Below are 15915 nucleotides of genomic sequence, written 5' to 3'. Positions count from 1 at the left end.
TGCTTATGGGGTGTTGGCCTGACGTCAAATACAGCATCTTTTTATTTCATGTGTAAAGCTCACTAGCTAAAGCAGAGAGCAGACCAGTAAACAGGGCTGGATAAAAATCTATGTGGGCGACCTGTATGGCCCACATCTCTGCCGGTAAATGCTGCCCCGCACTCGCTTCCGTACGGGTGGCTGGCTGGGTCCAACATGCCCCCCTCCCCCAAAAAGAAAATATTAAGAAAATCACAGTAAACAGAGGAGTGGAGCCTGGCGGCATCAGTCTGGGGAAGCTCTCTGCACCCCCACACTTTCTGAATGGGTCCGGGACACAGGACACCAGGGTCTGAGGGAAAATTCATGCTTCAGGGAACTACATGGAAAACTCGCACCTGTGATGATCAAAATGAAATAAGGTAAAAGCATAATGGACAAACACCATGAAAGATCCTCAGTCTTGCGAACCCAAAAGATGCTGGTTAAAATGTCTTCAAAACTAATAACATATCTACGCTGATGCTTTTACACAGTGCTTTTTCATTTTTCGCTTAGAGCACCGAATTACTCCGAATTACCTACTTTTTTGTCTACTCTTCAGAAAGAAAATTGAATCTTCCCTTGGAGATATAATGAGCATCTCTCAGGCTACAGCTCGACAGTCCATCTCCCACTGCAAATGACAGCCAAAAGTAGATTGTACATGTCATCAGTGCTAAAGAAAAGTAGAAAACGCAAGGTAAGCTTTTGGCTTTTTTAAAAAAAAAAGATACATATATAAAAAGAACATCACAAAAACACAAAGGACTAAAAAGGAACGACGCATACATCCCTGGCAGTGCAGAGCACGCTCACAGAGACAGACATGTGGGCAAAGAAATTCCTACAGATGATCAGCCCGATAATCAAAGAATCCACAGCAACCACTAGCCGAGATGTTAGGGGCATGACCTCATATGAAGACGCGTTATAGGCATTCAATTTCAAAGATAAGCCAAAAAGAAGTGGCAAATTTCCTATATTAAGATCAATGGTGCCATTCAGTATGCTGAAACTGCCTTACAGTGCCTTACACCACTGCATTCTGAGAGCAGTGTGGGTGACTGTGTGATTCTGAGTGCGCGAATCTGAGTGTGCACTGGTGTCGGTGCGTGCGCGATTCTGAGTGTGCGCCCCGCAGTGCACTGGCATCCCAAACTTGGTGTGGCCTGCCTCCTGCCCTGTGATGCCCGGGACAGGCTCCAAGCACATCGTGATCCTGTACTAGAGAAGCAGCTATGGAAGATGACTAGCTGAAAAGGATAGTATAAAAATTATTTAAAGACCAAAATTAGTCATAAAACATTGTTAACATAGGTGTCCTGTACACCAAAATGTCAGAAGACATTTCAGAAGTATAGCCTTTTTTACTAAGAAATAAATTACAAAATGTTACAATTAATTACAATTAATACCGTCAAAGAGAGTGTAACAGCCTCCACAACAACGGTGACTCTCTGTGAACCACACAGCTGGCATCTAGATCACGCAGGGCTGGGAAGGTGGGGATCGTGGCAGACAAGCTCTCACTGTGAGGACTGCAGGAAAATCAGGTTTGCATTCATTCTGACGGAGGAGATGGTGTGGCGTGTGGCAGAGAATGGAGCACGTCAACCAAGGGGCAAGACAGAGCAGGGGGGCAGACCATGAAGAAACGCAACATGAAGGTCTGAGGGACGGCAGATGGGTCAACAGCACTTCTTGCTATTTTTGCTTCCCATTCGATTGGCAATTCGTGAAGAGACCCGAAGGCCACACAATCACATATTAGCGAAGCTATACTCCAAAAGAATCAATACTCCAAAAGAATCAATACTCCAAAAGAATCAATACTCCAAAAGAATCAATACTCCAAAAGAATCAATACTCAGAGCTGATAACTATAACAATATTTGGGGATATGAAAGTGCACAAATACAAAGGAGCAAAATATGCGAAACATTAAAGTGACACACGGTGGACAGGAGTAATGATGCGTCACTTCAGCAGCCTAATTGCACTGGTGGTCTGTCACTGGAGCAGCCTAACGGACGAGGCATTGCACTGGTGGTCTGTCACCGGAGCAGCCTAACGGACGAGGCATTGCACTGGTGGTCTGTCACCGGAGCAGCCTAACGGACGAGGCATTGCACTGGTGGTCTGTCACTGGAGCAGCCTAACGGACGAGGCATTGCACTGGTGGTCTGTCACCGGAGCAGCCTAACGGACGAGGCATTGCACTGGTGGTCTGTCACCGGAGCAGCCTAACAGACGAGGCATTGCACTGGTGGTCTGTCACTGGAGCAGCCTAACGGACGAGGCATTGCACTGGTGGTCTGTCACCGGAGCAGCCTAACGGACGAGGCATTGCACTGGTGGTCTGTCACTGGAGCAGCCTAATAGACGAGGCATTGCACTGATGGTCTGTCGATTTCCCAAAGCAGCACTGCTGTTGTGTCCAGCCATCACATCCGTCTATCAAAGGCCAGAAGGAGAGACAACAGCACAGATCAAATCTTCATACAGCCAAAAGGGCTCTGGGGCAGAGCCAGACCATGATTTCCAGTCAGGTCTCTAGCCCTGGAACCAAGGAACTCCAGGAAATGTAGTCATGAACTCAGATTAATTCAAGTGAAAATTTAGATTTTACGAAAATTAAATGAAACCATAGCTGCCTGTTAGCCGCTCGGCTTTAGTTTGGTAAGATTCCTCTTACCAAACACAGAGATCTTGCACAACTCCACCAAAACAAAAACCAAAGCTAAATAAAAATCATATCCCAGCCAGCACTGGGCACAAGACAGGAGTAGACCAAGGACAGGATGCCCACCTATCACAGGACACACACACACACACACACACACACACACACACACACACACACACACACACACACACACACACACACACACACACACACACACACACACACACACACACACACACACACACACACACACACACACACACACACACACACACACACACACACGGGACTCTCCATTCATCTCTATGGGGAAAACTCTAATCCCAGCATGACGACCTTAACCCCTACGAGCCCTGACCTTAACCATAAGTAACCAAACAAAATACGAGACTTCTGGCATTTTCAGTTTTATGATTGCATTCACAGATCTTTGTGGGGACCTGAAAAATGGTCCCAATAACGTCAAAATAACAGGTTTTTCCAATCACATTTTTGGGCGTATTTGATCCCCACAATGTAATATAATCCACACACACAGACACACACTTTGAGCTACTTACTTGACATCAGGTAACTTAACTCCATGTCTTTGGGCTACAGGCGTGAACCTGGGTCATTGTACAGACCCATACAACACTGGGGCATCAAGTAAACTGAGGAAAGTCACACCCAGAGACGAAGTGAGAAATAAATGACGTCTCCGCAGGTGTGAGCAGGGAGTTGCTACCCACTGATCCACCGTGTTGCTCACATAGAGGGCTGCAGTATCAATCGATCACAAATGCTTATGCCAACGCTAACAGCTGAACTTCCCTCCACATATACAATGAAAGCTCTTCTTCTCTATTCATCTGCATCCAGGCTTTTGTCCACTTTGTCCGTTAACTTAAACAAAAAAAACTATCAAATATGATTGGCCCCAATGGACCAAATTGTAAGCCACTGTCCGCAAGCAGGGCATCCCAAAAGCACTCAGACTATCAGCAGGGAATGTAATTTCACTTCCGTCCTGGAGCAGATAAGAGAACCTTCATACCGAGGAGAAATTAGCCATGAAGGCCCATTACCACGGACTCTGGTCCCAGCCGCATTGTGGTCTTCCAGCCGTAGAATGGACCAGCAGGGCACAGCACCATTTCGCAACAGATCCTAAACCCTACATTTGCCACATATTCAAACAAAGAGTAAAAACACGAATATGAGCAAAAATTAAAAGTATTTCTGGACATGTAAATCTTTCAGTTTGCACTCAAAACAGCTAAGTCCAACAACATATCTAGAAAATGGGGGGAAATGGTTTATTTAGCCAGCAACAAGTAAAATGATGACGAACTCCTGAAGACCAAAGACTTGGGCCGAGTTACGAAGCAGCAAAAACCAATAAAGGGTCCTGCCGAATTAAAAACAAGGTACTGGGACGAGCCTGGGACTCCAGCAGCGACCAGTCGGCGAAGTGGTATTAGAAACAGCGCAGATGTTTCAAAGCTGATGAGCTCACTGGTGAAAGGCAGTGTCAGGGCTGAAGCATGCAAGCCGGCCTCTGGAATGGCTTTGTTGGTCTGCCGATGCAGTTAAATGCAGTGGCGAGGGAACCCTTCAGAAACCACGACAGCAAGACTGCAGGTAGGCGTACCACTTACCCCACAGAGACAAAATTCTCTCTCTGTCCATGCAAGATACCGCAGCAGGTCTAGGGGACAAGTGTGTCATAAGGTCCTGAGAAGCAGCTCGAAAATAAAATCCCAGCTCGTTCGGGGGCTTATAAAGCCCTTCCGAGTGACTGCTGCAGTCCTGAATGTCAGCCAGATGTTCTCAGTTGTAGCAATTCAAAGCTCAGGTCAGTCTCACTCGGCAAAATTCAGACCATCCATCCATATCTCAGGGGGTTTCGATTTCAGCCCCTTGGGGCAGGTCAGATTCATTCCTCACATGCCTTAAAGCACAGAGAAAGCTCTTGGCAGAGGGTCCATTTTCATTCCTATGGTTGTGGAAATCCTCATACCACCGAATATGAGGCAACAGCTTTTGATCTGAAGAGCGCCGCACCGCAGAGACGTGGAGCAAAGTAAAACGCGCAAATCACGCCGTCAGCTCTCGTATTTACGGGTACAGATGTGTTCAGGAGCCTCCAGAGCTTCATAAAGCTCCGATTCCATGCAAAAAAAATGTACAACTGACAGTGCAGCCCGGAAAGCGACTCCTGCTCCAGTATGAGCTGCCGTTTGCTTTCTGAGTGACGTTCCTCATCACTTCTTATGCGGGGAGAGATATTCCATGTTTATTTTAATTTCTGAACAGCTGCAGAAGGTTCCTATGAGCCAGGAAAGTTGGGGTGGGATGGCAGGTAACCGGGTAACTGTGAGGAAAGCTTTTCAAACAGGGGTATGGTGGCAAAACATCCCCCCCCCCACCCTACCCTTACCTTGGCACCATCCAATGTTGACAGTGGAAAGTCAACTACTCTGTTGATTCACACTTCAGGTGTTGCTAGGGCAGTAGGGGAAGCAGTTATTATTAGCCGAGGGCAGATTCTGCACAACTGCATCTCATATAACACTGGATATTTTCGGACAGAGCAGAAAGACTTTGCTTCCGGTTATCAGTTTCTGGGTAGAGCTGACTGATATCAACGGTTAATTTCACCTTTTATCAAGTATTCAGAGACAGTGGGGGGGAAAAAAAATCTTAAAATTATACCCCCAAACCTAAATCTCATATTGATGTTTTCTTCCGGGGTGGGGGATTTGCATATGTACCTGGTTGGGAACAATGGTAGACTATGATTTTGCTATGATCAGAAGTTGCTAGAAAGTATGTGTGTGGATGAGCATTTTTGGCTGGTGAATGATAACGTCCAAAGACTAAGAATCTAAAGAAAAGGCAGTGGGTTATTACACGAATGTAGTCAAAATTTTGTCCCTACAAATCCCGATAAACCAGAGGCCAGGATTCCACATTAAAAATCACACCCAACTTGCAGATCCGCACAGTGAACAGTTACAGCTTTCTCTGCCCCGGCATCCACTCTACTGACCTCTGGGTTTTTCTACTTTCTTGTGTCAGCATCACACAGGAGTCACCATACTGAACGTCCCCAGGCTATGACTGGATCTGTTTGTACCGTCTTTCACTCTGCTGGTTACACATCGAGTTCTGTTACATAACAAAAGACATACAAACTTGCAGCATAGTAATTCCATGCGGGACCCAAACACTGGTATTTATACTTGGTTTCCCTGATGCAGAAAATGCAGACAGAATCACAGAATAGGGGCATGAAAACTGTATTTACATATAAACGCGCAATTAAGCAGAATCGGCAGATACTTTGATGACAGATAAATTCTTTCACAATTTGCTATTTTCAGCATAGAGTAAAATACCCTGAAACAGCACAGACAGACACGTCGAGGTGCTAAAAAAGAACAAGGGGCGGCATGGTGGCGCAGTGGTTAGCACTGCTGCCTCACACCTCTGGGACCCGGGTTCGAGTCCCCGCCTGGGTCACATGTGTGTGGAGTTTGCATGTTCTCCCCATGTCGTCGTGGGATTTCCTCCGGGTACTCCGGTTTCCCCCCATAGGCCAAAAACATGCTGAGGCTAATTGGAGTTGCTAAATTGCCCGTAGGTGTGCATGTGGGAGTGAATGCTGTGTGAGTGTGCCCTGCGATGGACTAGCCCCCCATCCTGGGTTGCTCCCTGCCTCGTGCCCATTGCTTCCGGGATAGGCTCCGGACCCCCCGCGACCCAGTAGGATAAGCGGTTTGGAAAATGGATGGATGGATTCTGCCACAGCCAAATGAGTGCAAGGATATCGCCTTACAAAAAGAGTCTGATCTTTTGCTGATTTTGTCCGGTGTTGTCCAGCCATACCATTGCGGTAACTAGTGTCTGTGTATCTATGTTAACGCCAAAAAATATCAATGCAGCCTCTGCAAGAGGACTTCTGAAGCTTAATGACTGAATATCCAGATCTACTGCATGGTGCAAGCGCAAGAGACGAGACAAATCCATTTATTATCATCAATAAATGGGAACGTGAATAAACTGGCCTGTTAACTGACTTCAACCCACCCTGCGTCGTTAATTGCAGCCTGTTGCTTAGACCCAACAGCAGCAAGGCAGCGAAAACAGCTTGACTTTGAACTGTCAGATTACTCTTAGACGAGATAAGTGGATCGATTTCCAGTTTGAAGTCGCCAAGTCACAGTTCTCAATCTGCTGGGCACGCGAGTGCACAGACACGTCTCCTGCGAGAGGCAGCCACATACAGTCACCGTATCAGTCCATTCCTCAAGGAAGCCATTGTGTCATGTGACCTACTGACAACCATCCGGTGATACGAACGCCATACTGAAAACTCCACAGTTACTCATTTGGATAAGAGTATTATATTTGCAAGAATAATGCCTGTAAGACATACTTGCAAACCAATAAAGAACCGAAAGCAGAACTTGCCGCTGGTGTGGGATGCATCAACAAAATTGCACAGCCGCAATTGGGGAAAAATTCAGTCGGTGTCAGCATGTGGAATGGGACAGGCGGGATCTCACGTGATCCTAACCTCCCTACTTCTGCAGCAATGGCATAGAAATAGAAATGCTGCAAGGGTCACTTTTTAGACTCGTTTCTCCGTTTGTATTTAAAGTGGTTTTAAAAAAAACGCTGCTGCATGTTACTTTTGGCCGCCTTCCAACTATAAAAGCTGGTGCCCGTGGTCTATAATTCACTGCAGTACCTGTCAGATGAGGAGAGGCTAGACGATCTGTCCATAATGTGGCCTACTGGATTCTGTGAGCTGGGGTTAGCAAAAGCAGCTCTCACACATTTCTGATACAGCTTATTAAAAAAAATTAATGTGGAAAACCCCATTCCGGAAGACAGCTGTTGGAGCAGGTTTTGAAGCTCTTGAGGTCACACAGATCCCTCACTGGTGACAAAACCAATCCCTGCTAAGCAACATGCTCCTTGCTATGTCACCATGAAGACGGTGTTTGGTAACGTTACGCTCTGTCATAGACGTGCAGCACATGACAGTCCTGACCTCACACAAAGTCCTGTCCCCAAAAAACCCAAACAAAGCACGTGGATATTCACATGCTTATTATTCTGTTTCACTTCAAAAATCTATTCCTCTTCTTTAGTTCTGCAACAGGCTTGATGTCTTCAAAACTGTTGCAGCACACAAAAAAACGACTAACCCATAACGTTAAGAAGATCCCACATTCAGTAAATACTCTGGGGTAATTCACCTACCGCTGTGGGTAACTGACCTACCACTGGCACAGAATTTAGCACTGCTTATCCTGGAAACGCTACCCAGAACCAGTGTGGGCCAGGCTGCTGACAAGGCCGTCACCGATCTCTGAGGCTGGGCGCAGTAGTGGATTTCTGAAGCTTCCCAATAACATCACTCTCTTTGGTTGCTGCAGCAACACTTCCCCCATAATATAAACATGTAAATGAGTCTCTTTCCACCTTCCACTCTTTGCACTATCCAGAGTGCAGCAGGCAAACGATGCACCACTTCCTGATTCTTTAGCGGTCTGTTGCAGCCCTGCATCAGCGTTACATTTTCCTTTTTCTTCATTGTCTATCCTGTGTCTGCCTCGTTGCCTTGGGTCCAAGAATTCAGGCTGTGAGAGACCTCAACCCTCACTGGGATAAGAGGTTGGGGGGCGAATGGATGGACAAATGGATGGACAAACGGATGGATGTAGACTTGGTTGGTTGTGAGGGGATGGGCAGGAACATCTCAAAGTGATAAAAATATACACACATCATCATGGGAATCAATTATGTTGATTGACCTGTGTTAATTAATGATAATACTGATGTCCAATACATACCTGGGCCCAAGCTCACTACAGTCCTTCCCGACCCAGCGCCCATTTCTCCATCCTGTGCATGTTCCTTCATCTTGAGGCCAAAACGGCTGCCTTCATTGCCAGTCTCCCGCCCTGTTCCCAAATCATATCTCCATTCCTTTCTCGGAAATGCACGCCACTTGATTCTGTTATCGCTGCACCGCCCCAAGCAAGTCTTAAGATTGTCATTTGGTCAAAATGACTGCCAATTGTTAAGAAATTATTGATGTCGGTGCCATCATTGATTCTTCTCATCGATCCGGATCTTTATCAATTTCTTTATCAATTCCTAATCACTGCAAAATAATCAAATATTAATTTATCACTGATTATAATTTTGTGGGCAGGTAATTAGACCCGGTTAGCTACATATTTATTAAAAAACAAATCAGAGATGCTTGCCCATCCATCTGCTGTAATGGCAGCCTTGGACACATCATTCAGCTAAAAGTAATTTGCCTTTCTCAACTTCATACCAGGCAGAGATTAGATGATTGGTCAGGTAGTCCCTTGTTGGGAGTTTATGTTTTGGGTTAAGTGCCTTGTCATTTCTCTAAAGAATATCAGTGTAAATAAAATGCTAGATTTAAACATAGTCAGCATTCATTTTGACAACATTGATTTAATTTTTGCCATCAGAAAACCATACTGGGCTTTTATAATCATGCTAAATGTAGCATAACGAACTAAAATGGACAACACCCTAATTTAATGTTACACATCTGCTTTACAGTGTACTGACATAGAAAACTAATGAAAGCATTTCACTACCAGTGCCTACCGAAAAGCGTTTTGCTCTACTGTGGTGAAAGGATGCAAACCTTTCACCACGAACCTTGTCACACCCCGGTGGCACTCGTTCACCCTCTCATCACATTTCGCTGCCTGGAAAACTAACGTCACGTAAAGTTTTAGTTTTTCCGGGCATGACACGACTGCTGCCTCAAAGGAGTTATCGCTGCCACCCTGCATGTTATCTTCTAAAATGGATGAAACAAATGTACTTCAGAAAAAGTGCCTGTTGGATAAGGCACTGTAGTTAAAGTTAGCCACAATTATGGAGACCAGGGAGCCTGCACTTGGCGTAGTGGTGAACACATGGCAACCTTTAAATGTAATGCCGTGCTGACGGCTTAAACGCTTAAGCATATTACTAGTGTTACCACCCTTAGCAGTGGCAACAGCTTCGCATTGGTTGCTCACTGCACAATAGTCGTCCTTCTTTGTAACATGCAGCCATGCGTTGGACCACTTCCCGCGCTCCATCATGTGGATTCCAAGTAGCGGCGAGTGATGTCATTTCGCACGACACAGAAACTCTGGATGAGTCGCTAGAGGAATCAGAGGTGAACGATTCCGGTTCTTCGCAACAATAATTCTCGATTCCAATCCCTAACGACAGTGTTTCATTCCTGAAAATGGGGTCTTTCTTCAAGTTCATCTTGAACTCGGCGATTGTAGCCTCTCTGCTATATGTCGTGGTTAATTACCATTATGCAACATAATAATCAAGCAGGACACAAAGTCAAAATTTCTGGTAAACGCTAGAAACTGAAAAACAGTTTATTGAATAGTTTGCCCGGCCCATTTGAGTAGAAGTTTGACATTTAGCCTGCCAATTCTCTGTGTCATGGTGCACTGCAGACAACGCAGATGAATGTCAGCATTGGCTTACATGCTGCCTAGCCACCCATGCATCCTCAGGACCATGTACGCTGACGCAAGGTCTTGACACCCACCCCCACACCCCTCAAAAAGCAGCCAACCGCCTCTGGCAGCAACCATGCATTCCTCCCCTTCCTTCCTCCAACACCAAGGGGTCAAAGGAGCTGCTTCCTGCCCCGGCAAACCCCTCCCATCCTCTGAACCAGAGCAGGTCCACTGGTCCCAAGGCACAAGGACCCCCCCTCCCAAAGCAATTCGGACTGGGTGAAGTGCCCCGCCTCACGCTCCATTAATTACGACCTTGAAAAGAAGAAGCTTCCTATCCCTGATGGTAAAGGCACCGCCTGCCCAGAATACACTGCTAGTTCCGCTTAATGGGCATGAGCCTAAGATTGCAGCTTGCATTCATCCTGGAGAAATTAATTCTGCTTATTTTTATGTGCGACTTTGAGATTGTGCTCAAACTGAAGGCTACTCAATAGTCTCTCCCATGTGGAAAAATATTTCCATTGAAAAAATCAATAGAACAAATCGCTACTTTCCATTTTTCCACTTTGATATCCTGACACTAGTGTTTCAAGGATAAAGTCTGAACCTGAATAACCTGGCAAACATCAAGTCAGAAAAGGTAAAGCATCACTAGATCTAAATATATCGTAATGTTTGTTCATTTCAGAGTGCTAATACTGAAGAGAGAGACATCTCACTTGGGCACACAAAAAGACTGTAATGTACTTTTTCTACTTCTCATTTCTCACAACCGGAAAATTAAATCAAGACTCCTCACATAACATAAACATAACAGAATACAATAAAAGCAGAAGGATGTGATTAAATCTTTCAACTCTGCTCGTGTTTCAAGAGATAATGGCTGGTCAGATCCCTCCAGTTATCTTTCGGACTGTTTGCTCAGATTGGCTTAACTTAGGGATCATTTCTGCCTCAGGTTTTATACTTCGGCCGCTTGCATCAAAGGCCTTGGGGTAAATGGGATTTCAATTGATTTCACAAAGCACTTTTCCGCGGGTTATTTTTTGTGTCTGGTGGCATGTGGAGCCGCGTCCCTGGTGTGTCCTTCACGATAAACTCCCCCCCAGCCCATCAGGGAGCCTCAGTGCTGCCCACGTACCAGGCCAGCCGAACCGATTCCTCTTTTGCGAAGGCTACCACGGGCGTCGTCCGGCCGAACGTCACCACGCAGCCTGGACTGGGCCCCCCTGCTGGAGATAAACCCTGAGCGTTCAGCTAAGCCATGAGTCAGTCAGCGGTTGACTGCATGTGGCCGTGCAGGGGTTCGAGTTCCCCGAGACTCCAGCAAATCGGGGAGAAGCACAGTCTCCCGTCTTCCAAGGACAAGGACAACTGCAGGATTTAAAAACCATGTCCGTGAAAGGGGCAGCCAGACAATAAGTTGACAGAGGATCCAAAATGCTCCTCCTCTGCAGTTCTTAGCCAGCTGATTTGGACTGCATGTGCAAAGGCACGCAGTCGGCCATGACATACGGCAGCGCGCCACAGGGCCCATAACGCAGACCAGCTGGGATTGCCCAATCGTCTGCTTCTCGCTCCTAAAAACAGCACCATCCCACGCAAGCGTTCAATTCCCCGTTTGCTGGTTTCGTCAAGTTCACCTTGCAGGCATCCAGTCACGGTCTATTTCTGAACTTCTGTTTGTGGGAAATCGTCTGAAAAATTAGCTTCTGCCAGAGCAAACAGAATCCGGAGTGCCGATCCATTCCGGACAGAAGGCACTTGCTCAGCAGACACGCTTTGGGTTATTTCTGCTGTCCTTGCCACAAGGCCACAAAAAGACCCTTCGCTGATCACAACAATGCGCGATACACAATATTACATACGATTATCGACGCCTTTAAAACAGTGGGTTTCTTTTATATCTTGTTTTTTACATGAACACATGCTGATCAGGAATGTAGAACAGAAACCAATAGTATTTCTGAAATTTAGATCACCTTAAATATGTGACAGGACTAATGTTAAACGGGCACTTTTAAAGTCTTCCAGGCATATTAACACACACGTTCCAAGTTTAAAATATAATCATATATTCCTCATACTGTGTGTTCCTGGGTACATTAACTGTATGTTTTATAAGGCTTCAGGAAAGCATACAGAAGGTGAAATAAAGGCATTTGCCTTAAATCAGCTTTAGCACCATGAGTGACAGAGGCCTAAAACCTAAATCACAACTCTAAGAGGGCTTTCCGTTACTCACAGCAAAGACGTGTAATTAGAACTATTCTGATTAAGGCATTTGTTGCTAAACGCTTGTCGCTACCAAATCGGTGGAGCACACAAATTAACATGATCCACACAGATTCATGCGTGAGGGAAAGCTAAAAAAAAACGAAAAACACACAAGAAAATTACCGAGCTTCAATTTGTAATTACGCAACGATATGGAGTTAGGGCTGTAATTAAGGAGGAATTCCCCACGGCAAGCACATCCGTAGGCCCAGTCGCCAGCAGGAACCGCTGCTCTCACCATGGAGAGTTTCCAAGCAAAACAAACACTGATCCCAATTAGGCGTGTTATCAGTGCCTGACACGAAGGGCTGCACGACGTGTCCCTGAGCGTGGAGGAGGCACCGGCTATTAGCGAGTGACACCTGCGGGGCTCTGTGACACACTAACAAACATAACAGCTGTTTGCGTGTCAGAGTCACTAACACTGGACCTTGCGAAGCCAGGGAGCGCTCGCTGTTAGGGGAGGAGGGGGAGGCCACCAGGGCATGGCAGCTTTGTACAACGAAAGAGAGAAGGGCAGGTGAGCTAGCATGCTATGGAAAAAGCCTCGGTTCAGGACGGATGCCAGGCTACCTAACAGACACCTGGGCCTTCTGGGCTCAGCGAATGATACGGTCTTCACAAAGCAGACCAACCGCCATTGTGTTGAGCGCAGGATTATTAAAAGGGGCCCCCCACGGCTACATCTCTGCGACAATCAAACGCACAGACTCAACTAAAAAGCGCTGCTTTTATTAAACAGACTGTGGAGTTAGGAGAATACGCCCTTTGGTTTGGCACAGGGCCTGGAGAGATGGAAAGCTTTGCACCATAAGCAACACCCATGTGACATGTGACAAATATCTCGCCAGCGTTCTGCACCGAGCCACGGAATCGATCTCCACACCAGAACCACAAGTTTTTATAGAGGTCTGCTGTTACAGTGAATAGCCACCTCACAAAATGCAGTGGTATATGGGACCCGTCAATTTCATGTAATGTTATCCTCTGTTACACCCCCCCACCCAAGTTTAGAGAAATAAAATTTGAAGCTAATGCCCAAGTTATTCAGTGTTAAATTCAAGTTAATGAGTCATGTCAAAAACCTCAATAGAAAGGATACCTCAAAACAGAAACAGATTCTGCAGTTTCCTAATCTGTCAGACACTGCGATGCCTGCGACCGGAGCGTAAAATGCAATTCCAGTGAATGGCTTAATGTTCAGCATCTATCGTTCAAAGTTCGGCAGGCAGCATTTTCAAAACTAATTTCGATAACTTTAAATGAATAAATAAAAATAACCCCATCTTTTAAATAATCGCTTCTTTTCATTCCACAACATGTCAGTGGAACTGTGAAGAACTTCATGTTCCTCACAAGCAAAATACTGAAGCAACCAAAGAAAGAGGGAATAATCTCGGGAAGAAACTCAATCCGCCGTCTGCTGACAGTCTAACAGCAACAGATCTGCTATGCAAAAACCATCAGTCCATCACTGAGGATCATCCACTTGAGAGCCACGTCATTGCCCAGCCTCTCTTTCAAGACGACAGCAACCAAAAAAAATGGCTTAATATGAACATAGTTACATCCCAAAGCCTCGCTTTTAATTAAAAGCAGAAAATAAAAATCAGGATGGAGACCTGACCAATATGCCGTGCATCAACGGGCAAAGATTCCGAATAGGATTCAAGTTACGGCTCATAGCGTAATGAGTCTTCGAGAGGCAGAGGAAAGGCCAGCGAGAGAGAGACGGCAGTACAGGACAGACTCAAAAAAGTCAGACAAATTCAGAAAGGAAGAAGCAGAGAAGCCATGCCGACAAGCTCCTTTTGATCGAAATCCGGAAGAAGATTTTCTGTGAGTGGCGCAGGACTGGCTAACTGCCACTTTACTTCCTCGGCTAACTGGCCCCACCCTGAGTGGGGGGGGGGGAAATGAGCACTTTCAAAAAGCCACATTACATGAAAAAGAGAGAGAAATATTACCAAATTTTATTTTTGTCGTCGGCTTTCTGAAACTCATGACAAAACGAGAGTCAAGAAGACATTTCAGAGGGAAAAAGAAAACTATAAGCACTGATGTTTTTGTAAAATTTCTGATTATTGGAAAACCTGAAAATCCATCTTGCTGGTGAAGATATTGGACCATATACAGACCATATATAGATATAGGAGATAATGGACCACACAATTTAAGCAGATCTCAACAACAGACCTCATGAACTATAAAATTCCTAGACCACCTAAGGCACCTCTTGGCTCTTACCTGGTTCCTCTTCAGTTTCTCCATAGACTAGGAAGTCCGTTTTCCCAGGTCCAGCCTGGCTTCGCCGAGTTATATTCCCCATTCAGATCTGGTCCGAGAACAAACTATTCCCCAGGATGAATCCTACGCGTCCCTTGGGACGGTCATCAATTTCACAACCGAGCAACAAGGACACAACATCAGCCGGATTACTCACTGAGGCACTGTGTCACGCAGTTTGACTCAACACTGTGGAAGACATTAATCCAAAAATACGCGGAAAAAACCCCCCTGTCAAAACCTTACAGGTCTTCCTGTGAGATGGCCAACTACAAAAGTCAATAAGCGTTTCCAGACCGCCAGGAGGTCCACAATCCGACTGGTGTGCCGAGAGCGAGTTCTGCCGCGTCCACAGAGCGACCAACCCAGTAACCAGCCTGGCCGAGCTTCTTCGGCATCAGAACATTGAGGCACAGCGATTGTTTCCTCATAGAAAACCACCCCTCTTGACTTTATCCAGACAAAAACCTTAAGGCAAGGCCTATGATGAAACTAACCAACAAAATAAAAACAAAACAAAGCAGGTGGTTACAGACAAACAGATGAGCCCGTCTCCAAAGGGAGTACGCCATACAGCAGAGGCAGAGATGTGGCAATACGAAGCAGACATGATTCTCATGGAACCTGAAGGCAAGGTGCCCCAGGCTCCCGTGTGCCTCTGATCTGTTCGCTAGCCCGAGTCTCTCAAGTGGCCTGCTGAACCCTTCCAGCTCCTTGGCTTTCTCTGATGCCTACCCTGAACTCCACCCCCCATTCCCCCAGCTAAACCATTGCCCCGCCCACACATACAGTTTGGAGTAACTTTTAATTACTGCACCTTTCAAATAGTCTTTGTGGGCAAAAAATGCCTCTCGTTCCAGAGGAAGGTAGTCGGTCATTTCCATGAAACCTCAAAATTACAGCCCAGCTCAGAATCCGAGTTTCACTGTGAGCAGGGAAAGCTCTCCACCAAATGCCAGTGGCATTTCTGCACCCAAACATCTCCCAGCTCCCACCGGGCACAGAAACCTGCAGGATCCAAGCCCTTGGCAACCATCAAGGAACATGATCCACTCCAGTTGGCTGCCTTGAGGTCCAGCCTCATCGTGAATAATGACCCCTTCTCCAGGCATGTCCATACACTTC

The 15915-nt window shown here is 46.0% G+C and overlaps 1 protein-coding gene across 15 annotated transcripts in view; it reads right to left on the bottom strand.

The window, feature by feature from the left end:
* Window positions 1-15915, bottom strand: part of rapgef1b (Rap guanine nucleotide exchange factor (GEF) 1b) — a 58501-nt gene that overhangs the window by 33634 nt on the left and 8952 nt on the right. For 2 of the 15 annotated variants that reach the window (XM_049018920.1, XM_049018924.1), the window contains exon 1: window positions 14752-15483. The exons of 2 other annotated variants lie outside the window; for them this stretch is intronic. In XM_049018920.1, coding sequence (XP_048874877.1) covers window positions 14752-14833 — 82 coding nt within the window. In that variant the 5' untranslated portion in view covers window positions 14834-15483. Of the gene's footprint in view, window positions 1-4347; window positions 5053-14751; window positions 15484-15915 lie in introns of those variants that run through there. 11 more of the 15 variants (XM_049018919.1, XM_049018923.1, XM_049018926.1 and 8 more) reach the window with 7 other exon arrangements.

This window comes from Brienomyrus brachyistius, chromosome 7, assembly GCF_023856365.1.
Source record: "Brienomyrus brachyistius isolate T26 chromosome 7, BBRACH_0.4, whole genome shotgun sequence".
NCBI classification, from domain to species: domain Eukaryota; kingdom Metazoa; phylum Chordata; class Actinopteri; order Osteoglossiformes; family Mormyridae; genus Brienomyrus; species Brienomyrus brachyistius.
The sequence above is the reverse complement of the archived record's forward strand: the minus strand, read 5'-3'. Positions and strand labels throughout refer to the sequence as shown.